Source organism: Mchenga conophoros, linkage group LG8 (assembly GCF_057382185.1).
Source record: "Mchenga conophoros isolate Kocher_MC1m ecotype Shallow Benthic linkage group LG8, M_conophoros_male_GT1.1, whole genome shotgun sequence".
Classification (NCBI taxonomy): domain Eukaryota; kingdom Metazoa; phylum Chordata; class Actinopteri; order Cichliformes; family Cichlidae; genus Mchenga; species Mchenga conophoros.
The window spans coordinates 23,033,770-23,052,762 of record NC_140533.1 but is presented as its reverse complement, the minus strand read 5'-3'; the positions used below and the strand labels follow the sequence as shown (position 1 = coordinate 23,052,762).

General features: G+C 39.9%; 1 protein-coding gene across 1 annotated transcript in view; it reads right to left on the bottom strand.

Annotated features, from left to right (window-relative positions):
• The window catches only part of LOC146568791 (glutamate receptor ionotropic, NMDA 2C-like), a 73,932-nt gene that overhangs the window by 42,013 nt on the left and 12,926 nt on the right, over window positions 1–18,993 (bottom strand). The window contains exons 2-5 of the mRNA XM_085285093.1: window positions 17,620–17,992; window positions 14,885–14,983; window positions 3,113–3,178; window positions 1,273–1,461 (exon numbers count right to left, since the gene is read on the bottom strand). Coding sequence (XP_085141219.1) covers window positions 1,273–1,461; window positions 3,113–3,178; window positions 14,885–14,983; window positions 17,620–17,976 — 711 coding nt within the window. The 5' untranslated portion in view covers window positions 17,977–17,992. The remainder of the gene's footprint in view (window positions 1–1,272; window positions 1,462–3,112; window positions 3,179–14,884; window positions 14,984–17,619; window positions 17,993–18,993) is intronic.

Sequence of the window (18,993 nt, the reverse complement as noted above, 5' to 3'; positions counted from 1 at the left end):
CTTTCACCTGGTTTCCGGGGGCGAGCATTCACATGTGTCTGGAAGAATGGCAGAGAATATTTTGGACCGAAAACCTCTTTCAGCTTATCCTTCACTAGATCATAGTCTTTCTGGGCTGATGAAGGCAAACTGTCCCAGTACAAAAATGCAGCATCTGCTAGACGAGTAGGCAGAACAGAGGACATCACAGTTGGCAAATCTACCTCAGGTGGAGTCATAGCTTGCACTGCCACTTCAAAGCGACGAGACCAACTAGTAAAAGATTCAGTCCCATCTCCTTTAAAAACAGGTGGAAGATCTATTGTCAGGGCACTGGAAACGGTATGGTGGGCGGGAGCAGCAACAGTCCGCATTGCATCCACTGACCTCGAATGTGGCACAGGAGAAGAGCGCAGCTCATGCACAGATTCACTCTCGTCAGCCGACATGTTCCCAACAAATATCCAGCTCAAAAAAAAAAAAAATCACAAAAACAGAGAGAAAAGCTGCAACAATCCTTCCTATCTCCAAAAATTATTACTATTATTATTTTCAGTTCATCAGCTGTTCACAGAGAGGGATAAATCCCAGCGGGGAAAAAAAACGATCTTATCCGCAGCTTGGGAGTAAAACTCACCAAATACACAGATCCATCAAGAAAATAAATCCCACCGCTGCCACCAGATGTAACGTGAGGGTTCACTAGATGGTTGGGAATCTCTCTGAATAATTAGGAACAGCAAGACGGAGACGGATAACTTTTTAGCAGCCTCTTTACTTTTAGCACCCTGCAACAACAACCCACACTTCCTGTGTGCCGCCCTCATGAATACTTCACTGGCCTCTCAGAAGCCAGGAAATCTTATACTCAGATCAAAACAGGGAAAACAACCAGGTAGATATAACACATACTTATTACTGGTTTGAACATGCATGTCTAAACATTCAAACATGTAAACATGTAAATATCAAAACACGTAACCACCAAATAGCTACATAACTAGCTTTATAACCTTTGTAAACACCTCTTTGTATATCAAAGTAGATTTAAATTTACTTCTACACTTTACAATAACATTTTAGTCTATCTCTGTGTGAAAGCCTTACAACAGATTGGTGACCTGGCCACGGTGTACCCCATCTCTCATCCTATGACACCTGGGATAGGCTCAACTACTTGCCTCCTGCCCCTGCGTTTCATGCATACTGCCCATTAAAACAGGAAAACAGTAGCTTGTGATTTAATCTCCCAGATAATAGAATCCCTTAACATTTCAAAGTGACTTGTCGTACCTGCTGAAGCATGCGTTTGAGCTTCATGTCACTTGCTCCAACGGACATTTCCAGAGACATTATATCCTGCACATTCCACAAGAAGTAGGAAGTATCTGTGTAGGACTGAACTATATCCACAAAGGTGTCGTAGCCCGGCATTAGGCTGGTGATCACAGCAAATTCGCCCCAGTCATACTCCTCCATCATCTAAAACAGACACATGCAGAATTATCAATATCTGCTGCAAGAAAAAATATTGTCACATCCTCTAAGGTGCAGTAAAAGTAAAGAAGTAGAGTAAATGGTAAACCCTAACTTGGACAAATGTATTATGTTTTAAAGAGTAGATTAATATATCTACTGTCTGCTATTATGGGTCATTAATGTCTGAATTTTGCATCTTAAAAAATCATGTTCAGTTCTTCCAAATGATCTCTCCTCATCCTCAGCTACCAATCACAAGGGGGAAAAGGTACAGTTACAGTTAGTGAGTGGGCCCTGGAGCTGTTGCTAGGTGAAACAGGTCACAAAGAGGGTGCTGCTTTAGTCGCTAGCAGATTGCAGCAGTCAGCTGTAATTTGCATAAAGGTGCCGACATGTCTTAAAACACTTTTGAAAGGCTAAAGGTTAGTAAAATTTGCTGCAGCCAGCACGTTTCCAAAAACACAACTTTTGCTCTGTAGACAAACATTCTCCGTTTCTGGTTTTTCATTTTTCAGTCTCAATATTGTTTGGCGAGTACCTTATGCATGTCTGCAAACATGATCTATGCTTGATAGGTGCAACTGCTGCAAGTTGCAAGTGACCAAAGCAATCACAAGGAGGCTTTTGCTTTTACCCTCAGCAACTACTGGTTTCAAGGGGTAAAGGCAATTGATTGCACAAAGTGTCATGGAGCTGTTTTTTGGACAAAGGTTTTTCTGTTGTGAACTCTGAATTCTTGTTGTTGTTGCTGTTTAACATTATGTTGGCTTTCAGAAATGTGGCAACGAGAATGAAAAAGTATCTTGATTCCTCGATGTTTCAGTTTCTGGTTCTTTCTGTGTTTTCTTTTGATAGAGTTCTTCTTCACTTGTCTCTTCTTTTATTTGTTCCTGCCGTGTAGTTTCCCCTGGGCTCATTACCTCAGTTTCCTTGTTTGTGTATTCACTTCTCATTGCTCTATGCTTCCCTGTGATTTTGCCTGTGTTTCCTAGTGTTTCCATTCCCTATGAAATTATTCCTTGTGGCTAAAACTTTAGTTTACTACCATTTCGATCAAACAACTAAGACAAAGTGTTAACTAGTAGGCTTCAGAGGTGCAGAAAGGTTGTCATCTGACTTCTGGGTGTACAGAAGTCTATGGTAAAACGGCCCTCAGATGCCTGCTCTGTAACCTTAGTAAACACATGACTTTAAGGTCACCTGGTGAAAATAAGGTCTACAGGTTTCAAAACACCAAGATGACAGAAACCACATTACTTAGCTTAAAGCCTCACAACAGCACTTCACTGACAAACGCATGAATTCATAGTGTCCAAGTAATTTGAATACTGTCTGTGGTATTGAGTTGCTTTTGGTTTTGTTTTGATTGTACGGCCGAAGTGATTCCTCTTTTTATTTAGAAATGTATCGAGCCTAACTTTGGGTTTAACATCAAGACAGTAATGACAACATCAATCAAAAAATATACCTGCCAATTGTAAAATAAAAGTCTGCTGCAGATTGTATTCGTTTATGGAAACTCCAAATTCAAATTGGGGATCTGCAATTGACTTGTCAGCCTCATCCCTCTTAAGATTTAATGAACTAGAATTTTCTTTCCTCAAAACTGAAAGAATTAAGTTTTTGTCAGCTTTAAAATAATGCACTTCCATACCTTGAATATGCAGTTGACCTGCTGCTCCAGGGAGACTCCCATCTGCAAGAAAGAGGATCCTTCAGCCTGCAATGAAAAAGAGTGCTTCATTCAATGCTTGTGGTTGTCATGGATCTGAAGGTGGATGATGCAACAGCAGCTCAGAGCAGACTTCTTTAGCGGGGCTCATGCTTGCTGTCACAGAGGTTTAAAAAAGTGTTGAGATCGAGTACCCAACGGGTTTCATTTCATTTGTGTTGTGAAATATTTTCACCCATGGAACAAAACTAAAATATTCTGAGTAAATCAGCACACAAAAAATCCTGGTACAGTGTTGAACCTGTCACAACAGAAGCCAAACTGACAAGATATTCACATGAACTTGCTCGCTTGTCCTCATTTTAGCAACATCTTAACATTGTTACAGCTGCAGAACAGTCTATTTAAATAATTAGTTCCCTTGCTCAGCTGTAAAACGGTCCATGTTAAAAGTCACCATGGAACAGTCTTACATAACCAATTAATTAAGAACCAATAAAGACAAAGACAGGACTACATTTTAAGAGGGTGATGCACGGGTGATTGCATTTGAAATAAAAGATCTTTAGAGATTTCAGCAGTGTCTTTAAAAAACCTTAATTGGGCAGTTTAAAAAGTGACCAGAAGCACACCTTTATAGTTTTACACATATGACAGCAACTAGTTAGCAATAGCTCCTTAACACCAGATAGCTGTCAAAAATACCTGCACCCTATAGGAATAAATGTCCTATAAGGAAAAAATGCTTTTATTTTTTCCAGGGCCTTGATTCCCCAAATTGGCTCTCAATGTCTCTGAAGTGGAAATATTCAGTCCTGCTGCTCTCTTTATGTTTTAGGCGTTAGCGTACATTTTCACACCTAACTGAAGTTTACCTCCGAATGAACAAAATCCCTCTTAGCAGTGCACTCATACACAGACTAAGCATTGGCTGCACTTTGATTCAAACAGCCAAACCAGACAAAAGAGTTAACCATAAATTTCCACAGTCTGGACACTTTGCCCCTATCTTTTTTTTAGACCCGCATCTGTGATAGTTAAAAGAAGTTGGAGATCTAAGGGGCCTAATGGTGCTGCAGGGCATAAGCAGACCTGTGATGTAAGCAGGTGCAAGAATATGCAGGGTCTTGACACAAGTAGTGATATGTTTTAATTTAATAATGGGTGGAGATGGGGAGGTTGGTGCAAGAAACGCAGATCAGGGCAATATTGTCTTTTTAAAATATGTACATGGTATAGTACATGTACTATACCATGTAATGCACAAGAGAAGAAGGCAAACAGAATGAATGAGAGAGAGAAGAGCTACTGTTAAACTGTCAAGTGCCATTAGGGACCAGGTCTCAGATCTTTTCAGTCTGTTCTCGTCTCAGAGGTGACTAACTGTCATCGCTCCTTCCTGTTGCTTTTCCCTCTCTCACAGCTCAGAGCCTCTGCAAAGCCCAAGAGAGTTCTGCAGCCTGAGAAATACCACAGAAGTATCACAGCCAGACTCTTTCACTCAATTTCTACCAATTTTATCTCTGTCTGTGCTTGTTTGAAACTCACCTCTATCCAGAGTTGAAATGCTACCAGACCACGGACTGGGCTAGGCATCAAAATAGCTATAAAAATAGCAATACTGAGGCTGTCAGTGAATGAATAAAAAATGGCTGTGGATTGGCAGTCCTGGTTAGCTATAGTGCCCCACTTCAGCTAGTATGTCTATGCAGCGGTGAGGTGCATCATTAGAAGAGAAAAATACAATTAGTTGTGCCCGAGCTATTAAACAAGCTAATAACACGGTGACCTCCTCGGTCAAGTCGGTGCTTCATCACTATTCAGTTTGTCACATCAGAATCAAACATGTTTGAAGACATTCACTTTCTCTTCCATAGTGAAATCAAATGAGAATTACAACAAAATCCTGTTCTCGACTAACTCTCACAGTGACACACCCACACAAAGAGACAGAGTTCACCCTCCCTCTTTTCATCCTCCACTTCCCAGCCGTCTTGTTCTCACCACCTTGGCAGTGCGGCTGTCACACACAAGTGTAATTAGCAGTCCTACTGCAGCAGCGTATGGTAATATGACAGGGAGACTGTGGACATGGTGGCTGCTCACACAGTCCTCTCATTCCACGGGGAGAACTTTGTACTGTACCGTTGCTCAGTGGAGTGACTGGTGTCAGTCAAGCACACACAGATGCTCATTCACATATGGACACAAATGTATTACACAGTAATACCCAGACAGGTCTGCTAGATTTACCATTTTAATTGCTTAACAAAGCCCCCTACCACAAATCACAGCCAAATATTAGCATCCACTAATGCATCTGATGGCCACAGATAGTTCACAAATTACATCAATATGTATAAAAATAACAATATTGTTAGCATGTATTTACACTCACAAGCCACTTTATTAGGTGTTCAACTGCCCATTAACGCAAACATCTAATCAGCCAATCACATAGCAGAGACTCGAGACATGGTCAAGACAATCTGCTGAAATTCAGACGTGGGTAGAAATGGGATTTAACTGACTTTGAACATGGCCTGGTTCCTGGTGTTCCATAGGCTGGCCTTTTAGAAACTGCTGGTCTCTTGGGACCAGCAGTTTCTCACACAAACATTTTTAGGCTTTACAGAGAATGGTCCAAAAAAAAGGAGAAAAAAAATCCAGCGAGGACAGACTACTTTGAGCTAATAGGAAGACAACAGTACCTCAAATAACCACGCATTACAATCAAGGTATGCAGAAGAGCATCGCTGAATGCACAACAGCTCAAACCATGAAGCAGCAGAAGACCACTTCTGTCAACTAAAGAAAAAAAACAGGAAACTGAGGCTGCAATTCACATACCTCACCAAAATTGCACAACCCAGTCCAACCCAGGAACTGAAGGTGAATCTAATAAAGTGGCCAGTGAGTGTATAGTGCACTCTTAACAAAAATGAGGCATGAAAGCCAGCTCTCCCCACAAAATCTATATTTTTTAAAGGTCAAAGGTCAAGGTCAAATTTATTTATATAGCACATTTCAAACAGCCGATGCTGCACAAAGTGCTTAACAATATAAAAACTACAGTAAAAATAAAGGCACTTTTCTGGAGGTACACCAAATGTGTAATATACTGAATGTGACAATTTAACAGGAAAATCCAATAATGGTGTTTCTGTAAATGGTTCGCTGTCAAACACCATCTTTAAACCCTAGCTAGATTATAAAATATGATTCTCGTCCACCCTTTCAAAGGGTAATAACAACATGCCCATGATAAAAGGTGCTTGCGTATTAGCAGGAGCAACATGGCCCTATATGTCCAGCCCAAGGACACTTACATTGGCACATGGAGAGGCCTGGGATTTAACCACTAACCCTGCAATTAGTGAACAACCTGCTCCACAGTCTCTGCAGTGTCACTGGGTATGAGATATTCCCTCTTTTGGCATTTTAATGATGCAGTAATGATAAAATGTGCTTTCTAACATGTTGACTCCAAAGACAATGGCATATAATTTACATTATTTCTGAAATCTGAAATTCATACCCTCTAGAATGATAAAAAAAAAATTTCATCACCAAAAAAAAGACAACTTTGTAATGAGTGAGCCGTGTGTATTAAAGGACAAACAGGCACAAATCACGCCAGTAAACTGCAAAGGTTTCGCATTTTTTGTTTAATTTTTCATTCCATGAAAAATTAGTTCCTACCTGACTCCCTGAATTTATGATACATACCATGGTACTTTTGCTCGAAGTTGGTTAAAAAATGTGACAACATTTAACACCCTCTTGTCTGGGTGTAAAGTTTTAACAAAGCATAAATGTGTTTTTCAACCATGATCATTTCAGTCTACACCTTTGGGTCTTTGACACAGAAATTTTTTTTATTGTAAGAAGGTAAAAATTGATGTATCTTTCTAAATATGCTAAGGCCGATGCACAAACAAAGAAAGGAAAGAAAGGAGGCTCTCGTCAATTTTTTTTTCTTTTTTCATCAAGTTATCCGACATTAAAGCTACGATAATCACAGATATATTTTTGAAGACATGGTCTTGGTGACAGCTTCTCTCTTGAAAGGGACTATATCTTCAAAAGAAATGATCTCAGGCAGTATTTCAAAAGTAGTTGTGATGACTTGAGCATCAGCGACAGAATCAGATTATCTTTTGGTGCATTGGGGTTGGTGGAAGAAATCAAGCACATTCGATGGAAGTTGATGGAAATGTTTTTAGGGGACTTACTTGTCCTTTATATAGTGACATTTATCTCTTCATGATGTCAGGAAAAGTATTAAACTACTGAAATACTTTTATTACTACTTTGACCGACTGCCTTTTAGAAATTATTGGGTCATACTCATTGGATTTGGCCATTAATGTGATTTTATTCCCAGCAATGGAAAACTGTATCCAACGTGAATGCAGCAGCTCTGTTCTTCTCATGACCTGTTTATAGAGTGCTGTGGTTTCTGGATCATGAGGCCGAGGGAGAGCCAGAAGGGAGGCGGTGGAGAGAGGAAACAGAGGTGCAGAAGGACAGACAGAGAAAGCGGGTCAGTCTGGCAGCAGAAACAAACTCCTAAAAAAGAAACGTACACTGTGATCCAGTGACAGTTGTCTGGCTCACATCATCACTTTGAACCAAAATCACGACCAGCGTGTGACCTTAGACTGCAGCCAGTCCTCAGACGGTAACCCTTGAATATAATCTTCCACTGACAGCCTCAAATTGTAATAGATGATCTTATATGCTCGAATGCTCGAACTCAACGCTTTCTTTGCTTCAAAAATCCATCATGTTCACAGTTTAAAGGCACTTTTGTCCATGTTTACTGGCATCCACATAAAGCTGTCAGCTTTTCTTTTTTTTAAATTCCAGACCGTATCATCGCCTGCCAGTGCAGTCGCTCATTATTTGATGTTTGTAACTGTAACAAACAAAAGCTTGTTTGTGAGTGATCAAACATTTATGGCGCAAAACAGAGAGATTTAATAGTGCTTCACGAGAGCAGATAAGAGCTGTCATCTGCAGTTAATTAATTCCTCCTTTCCCAAAATGTTTCACGGCGGCTATTAAAATAATTTACTACCCTCTGTCATTATTTTAAGAGTGAACTCAACCCAATTTACAAAAGCAATGATGCTCTTTATATTTATGTCAAGTGAAAACTATTTGTTTTGTTTTTTTCAGAAAGACATTTTTTAAGATGAGGTGAGGTGATGAGGTAGTTTTTCTATCACGTCATTGCTATTATGTCCACTTCACTGTGGACGTAATATGTTCCTATGCCTCATGGTTTTTTTTTTAAATCTTTATCTCTTCAACTGCTTAAGTCTTTTCGTTGGAAGAAGTAATTGTCTTTTGTTTGCTTCTTGGATCAATTTAAAGGTTCTCAAAATTACGTGAATCATATATGTAGCCTACACAGACTCTAACCCATTAACACCCATATTGGATTTTGAACTGACTTGTTATCAGAATTAGAAAGACTTTATTTATCCCCAAGGGGCAATTAACATACAACAGAGCAGCATAATGTTGAATATAAGGACAATAAGAACAGGCAATGAGAGTGAGATAACAAATACACAGAATATACAGTATATACAGTTTTAAAATTACACAGTTTTAACATTAAAGTGATTGAAAGGTGAATAAATAACTGTAAGTGACTAAAATTGAATATTGTTATTGCATGCTCTCTACTATCATCTTTTCAGTAGATTTCAAGATACTTGGAGAATTAATGGTTAAGTAAATTACATTATGGAGATTTAATAATATTAAATTAAACTGCATTTCGTTGCCCTGTACCTGTGCATGTGCAATGACAATAAAGTTGAATTCTATTCTATTCTATTCTAAATAATAATTAAAGTAATGTTAGATGTGATGATACCAGAAATAGTGGATCACCTACTGGTGATGGCCAGATGGTGCGATATGGCAGCCTCGCCTCTGTCAGTCTGTCCCAGGGCAGCTGTGGCTACGACTGTAGCTTGCCTCCACCAGTGTGTGAATGTGAGAGAGAATGAATAGTGGAATTGTAAAGTGCTTTTAGGGTCTCGAAAGCGCTATATAAATGCAATCCATTATTATTATTATTATTATTATTATTATTCTGTAGTATACTCACATATCTATATTATTGCTAATATATATTGTAATATATCTATATCACTAAAGCACTTCTGGATGGATGCAAACTGCATTTCGTTGCCCTGTACCTGTGCATGTGCAATGACAATAAAGTTGAATTCTATTCTATTCTATTCTATTATTATTATTATTATTATTATTATTATTATTATTATTATTTAAACCAACTGTTAACTGTATATTTCTGTACATTTAAGTATTATTATTCATATTGCTGCATTCATTGACCTTGTTTATAGGTAATTTCATTGTTTAATCACATTAAAATTTTCCTAATTTAATGTTTAAAAGCACCTGGAAAAGGCAAAATCCCATGTAAAATTAGGGCAACGAACTATATTGTCATTACTGAAAATAACCGTATTTTTATGAGAAAGTTATTTTCTGTTATTTTCTGGTATTATTTTGGCGCCCCAGCTGCCAGAATATTACTGTTTTTTTAGGATTTTTTTTTTTACGGTGTATCATGGCACGCTGGTTACAATCTTCCACTGGGGATTTTGCTATGGTTATGTCTAGTATTTCTAGTGAATGCAGTGATGACAGACGAGAACACTTGCAGGTGATTAAAAAATGTACAGTTGTGATTTTAGAATTTTGGTATTAAAACGTATCAAGTATAAAAATGGCTGATTCTGGTGACATACCTACTGCAAATTGGGAAGGAAATTGGGGAGTTGTAAGTAAATACTCCCCTGGTGCCTGCATGTGGCTGCAGGGTGGTGGAGGGATTGAAATAGCAGGTAGTGATGTGGAGCAGGAGAGAGAGGGATGGGACATTTTGCAGCTTTAATTCACCACCAAAGTGGGAGAGTCAGGCATGTTACGTGTCTATGACATAATGCAGCTCGAGCGGCCTGACCTAGCTAGCAGGCTTCGCTTGATTATAGACAACAGTGTGGACAGGCATTGAGCCCTGACCTCAACCCTATCCAGCACTTCTGTGATGTACTAGAACATCAGCTGAGAGCCAGACGCCAACATCGAGCTCCGATGAGGGGCACAGCATGCCACCAGCAAAGCATTCAGCTGCTTGCAGCTTCTTCATTTGCAGTGAATGACGTTCAGAGCCACCATAGAGCCCCACCTGAATCCTAATGGGAATATGTGTGAAAGAATATAGACGCTAGTACAGCGTTAACAATATAACCACTCAACTTGGCCTTAGGCATTGTTGCTGAACTGAAGATGGTCTCTGCCATTTGTAGAGTAATGTTTTACATCTTTTTCTGTAGGACACCAGTAACTGAGTGATTTGGAGAATGAAAATTTTCTGAAATCTTTTTTTAGTTAACATTAAAGTTGCATTTGAGCTAAATGTTAAGGTTTGACAGAACTTATGAAATTTTGATGCAAAGAAATTTGGACATGTACTCTAAGTTACTAGATCTAGTCATGTAAATTATAGTGCTATATATACATTGTTGTGTGTGTCTACTATTGTATTTTCTGTATCTGTAGTGCAGTCCCCAGCACATAAGTATCCTTTGTACTGGAACTATTAAAGTTCTATCAAAAAGATCCAAAAAGTAGAGCTATACTGTGGATGCTGTGCCCAAGAACAACATTCAAAAGTTGAATTTGTGCTCAAATATAATTTAATGGTATTAATATGTTACTGGTATAAGAATCTTTTCCAGTGTCTCTTTGTTATCTTTTCTCAGAATCATTACATTTATAACACCAGCAGCAAAAGCGAAGGATAGGGTGCCCCCTCCAAATGATTGATTATACTATATGTGCACTCTGAAGATTCCAAATTACCTGATATGCTGCTTTTTTGTCATTTTCTGTTAAGCCAAAAAAAATCCCTTACATTTATTTTATTTAGTTAGTTATTTAGTTATGTATTTATTTATAACACAAATGATGACGAACTCTGGTTGGAGGACTCCCCTGTGAATTTTTGCCTTGGCCCCCAACAGACTCTACTGGCGTCAGTAACACTGACGCCAATTGGAGCAAACCTCTGCCCCAGGCTTCAAAATGTTATCTAAATCCTCAAAACAGTTAATCTCCTGATCTGCTAATTAATTAACCTATACAATTAATAGTTATTTTATGAAGCCGATTCATTGTTTGCAGTGGAATAATAAATACAGAATGCTTTTAATCCCTTTGCAACAACGACATCATCCCGTGTCGTTGTTGCAAAGGGGGCATTTCAGAAACATGGACAAACTTTCCTGCTGGAAATTTGAAGAGTATAGCTGGAGAAACCAGATTACTGTTGCATATACATTTGCAGCTAACATACAACTATTGTGTAGTGGCAGTGTTAGGTGTAACACATACTGTAATCACATTACATTTTTAGCAACATAGTAACGTTACTGAACTAAATTTAGTAATTACATATCAGTTAATCAGTTATCAGCACGCTGGGCAGATAGAAAGAGAAAAAAGTCAGACATTTGCAGCTATTGAGGATTGGAGATACTGACATTACTTTTATTTCTATTGCCCAAAAGGATCAGAGCGTGATTCTAAAGTGCAAACTGCATGCAGAACAGAAACAACTGCATTATACTGCTAACACATTGGCTCTTTATAGCCATCTGCACAGACAGGATGCTAATGCAAAGCTAGCTGAGAGCTCAAAGTCATTGTAAAGCTGAGTGCATGCCGACCCCGACCCAGCAGCCAGACCCTGAACTTCTCTTTGAGCTAGTTTTCATCTTTGCTTTGTTGCCCTTTTGTTCATACGCTTTACACTGTAAAAGATAGTTTAACAAATTGCGTTCTCTGGTAAGTAATTAAATGACATACTCCGTTACTTTTAAGAAAAGATTGATGTGTAATGCATTACTTGACAACCCCAACCCTATGTTTTGGGGTACTCATAACCATACTTTGATAAAACACCCTTAACAAAACTCGTGTTTAACACTTGGATTGTCTGATATTTTGGTGTTGTCTGCATACTTTTGGCCAAGTGACGTTTCTGAAAACATAAAACCCATCAACTCTGAAGATGCATCTTTTCCTCAGACTGAATACAGTTATTATTGCAATCACTGCCATCATAATTAGAATATTCATATATCAGATGTTAGAATTTTATTCCAACTGAATTAAAGTTTTGTTATTAAAGTTTCTTGTTGTTCCCCCTGCAGCCTCGTCGGCACCGTGCTCCTGCCCCCATCCTCATCTCCTCTCTGTCGCCTCCTGCTCCACTGCTCCCACGACTCGACATCTGGAAGTAGCACCCTCTAATGATCGCCCAGCACACTACAGTGACTGACAACCAGCCAGCCAAGAACACACAAACAGAAAACACGCTCAATCTCTGATTTCTAACTCCTCCGAGAGACACGTCACTACATTTTTTTCCCTCGCAGGCCCCATTGAACAGCCTTTATGCTGTTTTTCAGCGCTTCCTTAACCTTTAATTTCCTCTTCTTCGCTTTTGCTTGATGTATGTGCCGTCTGACAAAAGCCTTCAATCTTTTCATCTTTGTCTCATTCCCTCCTTCCTTGTTGTTCACCATAGAAAGATCACTGAGACAGGAGCCATAAATAGGCGGCTCGGGCGGCTGCTGCTTCTTTTTAAACCCACTATCAAAGATATTCATCATCATCAGGCCTATTGATAATCAAGCACTATTGAGCTCTTTTATCCCTTAACAGAATCATGCACTCACGGGCATGTCTTTCTCCATCCAACCCACCTGTCCCATTGTGCCAGACACCTCTGACAAGCTTTTTTTTTCTTCTTCCGGACAACAAAGGAGCATATAGAGAGACTGAAGAGGAGTATGAGGGTAAGGGTAAAATAATGCCTTCGACATGCAGGCCACAGGAAAATGCTTTTCTCTTTGTGTTCTACAGAGAACCACCACTCAACACTTTGGACTTCTCAGGGGCAACGTCACACCTGCTTGTTTGTGTTTGCTCGCTGTCAAGTTGACAGGTTTTGTGATTGGCTCTGCAAATTACCAACCAGAGACCAGTGATCGATGATGAAATTTGACAAAAATATTCTGGAGGCAGCAGAAGAACTGTGTGAGATGTGTGTTAAAAGCAGATCTGAGGTAAATGGCTTGGAGAAGTTTTCAGAGGGACAGAAAAAATTGAGGGAAAAGATGAGTGAATGGTTTGGATTTGGGGATAAATGGTAAGCGCTACAGGGTGCTTCAGCCTCCTGAAGGCTCTAATTAACAGTTTAATGCTGTCCTAGAGCTCCAAGTGAGCAAAAAGGAGCACAGGCCTCTGGCTTACTTCAAGCCACAGTCTTAATAGACTCTGCCAGCATGCAAAAAAAAAAGAAGTAGATTCAAGGAGCGAAGGTGATGGAGGAAAAGAAGAAAGCAGTGAAGGTGTAGAGAGACCAAAGCAAAATATGAAATGCATGGGGGAAAGAGACAGGGTTAGAAGTGAACTAACCAACAGGGGGGGGGGAGGAAGAGAGAGAATTATGGAAACAAGGAGGACTATTTCACTCACAAAAGAGACTCAGCTATGAGACAGTAAAACACTGCCTTTGGGCACCTGTCAGCCAAGCTTCATCGAGGCATCTTTCTCTTCTGTCTGTCTCTTATTCACTCACTCTGCCATCAAAATACAGCAAATCAATCACTCTCCTGCAGTTACAACTCCTCCTGTTTAATGCCTATCTATGACGTGACAGCAACAGGAAGATGATAAAAACAATTACTGTGGTTTACAAAATGTTGCTGGGGGTGGAATTTATAGCCACAGGGCTATACAAGTTTCGATTGGTTGATAGGTGTAGGAATGAACCCATTTGACTGTGTGTATGTGTGTGTGTGTGTGTGTGTGTGTACTTCTCATATGTGACAGTATTCATTTGCATGTGTTTGAGAGTTGTTTCTATAAATACAAGGTGTTGGAGATAGCAGTTAAGCAATTAAAGGAAGGAAGGGGAGATGAGCCGAAAGCTTAGAGTGTGAAAGGAAGTAGAGACGGAGCCACATTCCCACCACAAAGTGGAGAAAAAGTAAAGATTAAGAATCCATCTGGTGTCATCAATCTCTTCTTTACAATCTAACTACACAGCTCGCTGCTCTCCATTTCTATTCATCAATGAGATACATGCTAAATCATAGCGGGAAAAACCTGCTGGTCTTCGACTGTGTAGACATGATTGATTGAAGCACAGATCACCCGTAGCACTTGTCTCCCCTTACGAAGTTTCCTTTCCCACAACTCAAGACTTTTCCCAGCCACGGATTAGACGAGATGATGAGGGTCGAAGGCTCTAGTCATCGCTGATAATTCACCCATCTGTATTGCTCATATCCAAATATTTGCATGCAGCGAGTTGCTTGCCAAAGTAGGTTTCACCGCTCTGACCTACTTAAGTTGTTTTAAGCTGAGTGATGCCGGTGCAAAAGAGTTCTGACTAAGACAGGAGGCTGTGAAGAGCGAGTGCTGCTGCTGACAGGATTTATATTGTAGGTTGTTGTTCATCTTATACCAAGAAGTTGTTTTTCCCTCATTATACATATGTGACTAGTATTATTTTGATACCTCTGACTGAAATGCATTCACGAGTGTGGTGCGAAGGTCCAATTTAGGCTCGATCCTGGTGGTGGGACAGTGTTGAGAAGATTGAAAGTCTCATTGTTTTCACAGTACCTTATACGGTATGACGACTGCAGACCCACCACTGATGCCCACAATTGGCAGAGCTGTCTGTGTGGAGAGGAAGTCCAAGATCTGTGCTACTTCTGCCACCTGAAAGATTAAAACAAACAGATTTCATATTTGAATAAAAGAAGATGAAAGTGTTGCACCAGAATAACTCATATTCATTAATAGAGCTGGGCGATATATCGAGTTTTTGAAACATATCGATATATTTTATACGAGATATAAGATGTGACAATATCCTTTATATCGATATAGTCTATGTTACGTTATAATTATAGTTGTGGAGCCGCAAGTTTGCCTCTCTTTCGTCCACTTTTGTCTCTACGCAACGTTACTCCGCCTCGCCTTCACTGAAGACAACTCCCCCTCCTCCCCCATCGCTTCACGTGCAGGCAGCGACAAGACGGACACGGCAAATCTCCGTTAACGAGTTACTGCGCATCGCCCCATGCGTGGGGCTGGACGGCGTCAACGTGCTAACGAGCTAAACATGCTAACGAGCTAACCGCGCTAACGAGCTAACAGGGCTAACCCTAAAATCCTTTCATTCTCTCAAAAGTTGATAGCGCGCCTTATGTATGAATTCTGGTTGTGCTTGATGGCCGCGAACCGATTTTATGTGGTACACGGCGCTCAGCAATCTGTCAAAAATGTTTGAGTACGACTTTGGTAAGCTACGGAGCTGCACCGCTTGATGGATTGTCGGCGCATTACGGCTACCGAGGAGCTTCGCGGAGTGATACGTACTGTGCATCAACGTAATATTACCGTATTGTGTGTGTATAAGGACCATAAATGGCACCTGTAAGAGACGTGGTTATGAAGCGGATTTCAAACTCCAGGCTGTCAGTCACACAGTAAAACTTGGGAACAGAGCAGCTGTGAAATCTGTCTGTCTTTGTTATTACGCTCAGCGTCTTTTAGTTTACATTTTGACTGCACAATTGTGAGCTCTTTGTTTAGCACAAAAACAACCTTGTTTTCTTTTATTTATGGAGCATGATTATTTAATGAATGCTCATAATTTAATTTTGAGTAATTTTTCATGTACATCTGTGCTGTATGTTAATAAAAGTGCCTGTGTGACATCTGGGACACAGCTTTGACTAAGAACTCTCTTTTTGTTCTTACTTTATGGCTTAAAAAAAATATCGAGATGTATATCTTATATCGCCATCCAGCTAAAAAATATCGAGATATGAATTTTGGGTCATATCGCCCAGCCCTATTCATTAATATAGTTTTACCAATTAGTAGTGGTCGAAAGACCAGGATGTAAAATTCATATTCAATCCAGAAACTGATCGATTGCCAGTTTAATGGCAAACTAAGCACCTTTTTTTTGTTTAAATCAAAACAGCACTTGAAAAGCAACAATTTTGTCAGGCAAACCTTAACCGGCATTAATAAAATAATACATAATAAAAATAAAATAAAATAAAATAAATAAAAAAAAAATAAAATAAATATAAAACATAATAACAAGTCTTTCAGATGTTTTAAAAAGGTAATGGTTTCAAAACTTGTAGAGCTCCAGTTTTGTTTTCATGTAATTATTATTATACTACACTCAGAATTTGTATTAAAATTACTAATAGGGGAGGTCAACCATGTGGAGCTTTCCGCTGTGGTGACTTCTTGTAGATAGGGTGACTAGCCGAAACTTGGGGGGCAAATGGGCAACATGGTGGCAAGAAGGTCCTGGGTTCAAATCCCCCAGGAGCCTCTTTATGTGATTGCATAGTACTCCCTGCGCCTGCATGGGTTCTCTGGCTTGTGTGGTAAAACAGTTGGTGATTCTAAATTAACTATTGTTGTTCATTTTAATGTCACAGGCTCCAACCCTATCACAAACTTGACTTGGATGGATGGGTGGATGAATGGATGTTTGCAAAAGAAGAAGAATTTGACTGTGAAGTGCAAAGTTGCTCAGCGATCCAGGCATCTATGAAGGGAAAATTGTTGCATTAAAATAGCAGCAACAAAATCCAAAAAATAGCATGTAGCGGCCAAAACCTACATGTACCACGTCTACCCATGCGTGCTTCCATAGTAGATTCTCTATTGCCACAGTTTTCTTTGAGGTGTCTGGTTTTTACTGGCTGTTGTTGGAGTTATGGCAATAGTTTAATGGTAAATCAGAGACCTTGCTCTTTATTAGTAAAAGAATATGTGCTAACAATTAAATGCAAGCTTCAATTCTATGGTATTAACATTAAAAGGCATATCAAATAATAAACCTGTTTCAAGCGTTTTACTTCTAATGTTTAAATGCACTCATAAAACATTTCACTTTTTTCAGCAAAATTCTTTTTAGGTGATTTCAGTGATAAAACAAATCTTTGGATGATGTTTTTGGTAACTCTATGCTAGCTATACTTTTTCCTACGACTTCATTTAAGCTGAGAACAATGCCTTTTTTAGGTTAATAAATCCTCTAAAATACTGCTTTGATTTAATGCAACATCTCTTCCCTTTACGATCTGAAACCCTACCGACACCATAATTTAATTTCTGCAAAGACAGCAAGTAAAAGTAAGCATTTAGTACACGCTTGGCATCTCAATTTGTTCCTCTTTGTGATTTAGGACAGGACAGATGCTTTTTTACATAAAGTCTTGCCTCGTGCAGCTTTAGGAAATGGATCTGGGTGACTGAACACCATGACTCTGGAGAGGATGTCGGATCAGAAAACACAAAAATGCATAAATTATTCTTACCTGAGCGCCGGTACCCGAGCCCACATCATCCTCAAACACCACACCGTGCAGCTTTTCCGTTGCCATGGTATCGCAGAGACGTGTCAGCAGGTCACGAGGGTTGGTGTCATTGACCAGCACCGTTACAGGGCTGACCACTACGGGAAGGTCGACAAAATTCTCTCCACTGAGACGACCTCTAACCTCATTCTGGTAGCTAGAGCCGCTGAACACCACCGCGACATTGATGGACGGGTGCAGGAGGAGCGGCCGAGCCTGCAGAGGAAGCGGGGAGGAGATAAGGAGGAGAAGGAAGAGGAGAAGGAGGAAGAGAGGGGGCCAGGGGGAAGGAGGAGGATGTCCCCTGGGAAGGGCCATGCTGGCAGGCTACTGCCTGGAAAGGAGGGTGGGAGAAGAAGAGAAAAGGAAAGGGAAGAGAGCAGCAGTCAAATATACAAGCTGCTTTACTTTTGTGATGCTTTTGACATAATGCCTCATGAGCCCTCAGTACATATCCATCCCTTACTTCCCTCTCCTGGTCTGTCTCCCTCTCTGACCCCTTTGTATGACAGTATTAGCCCTGCATTTAGACTTGTGTCGTCAGGAAAACTGTGTCTGTGTGTGTCAGAGTGTGCGTGCATGTAATCCTCCAAAATCCAATCCCCAGTGTCATGACTGTAATCACCTCCCCATCTCTATACATTTCTGATTTGGTGCACACACACACACACACACACACACACACACACACACACACACACACACACACACACACACACACACACACACACACACACACACACACACACACTGCAAGCAGGATTCCAAAACTGTCACACATGTCCTCAACTCTCATTACTGGGATTACATTACGTTGCACCACATTACTTCAGCCAACCTCTCTCCATGTGGTGTGATGTCATCAGACTAACCCCAGAAATGCAAGATGCAAATAAAGCCATAGAACTGAAATTACATCAAACTCTTCATTTATGCATATTGTCATTACAAGGAAGAGTAATAAAAGCAATACATATAATATAATCCAAAAGTGTTGAAATACACTCATTCATCATTCTGTTAGGTACATCTGTTCAACTGCTCAGTCACATGCCAGCAACTCAGTGCATTTAGGTATGAAGACATGCTCAAGGTGGCCTGATGACGTTCCCATTCTAAACCATGATTTAAAATGGGGAAGAAATGTCATTTAAATTACCCTGAACAATGCATGGTTGTTGGTGACAGACTGGCTGGTTTTTATCATTGTAGAAAGTGCAGATTTTGTTTATTGTCCCACACAATCATCTCGAGGGCTGACAGAGAATGGTACAAAAAAGAGAAAATATCCAATGAGCAGCGGTTCTCTTGCTGAAAAAACCTTGCCTATGTCAG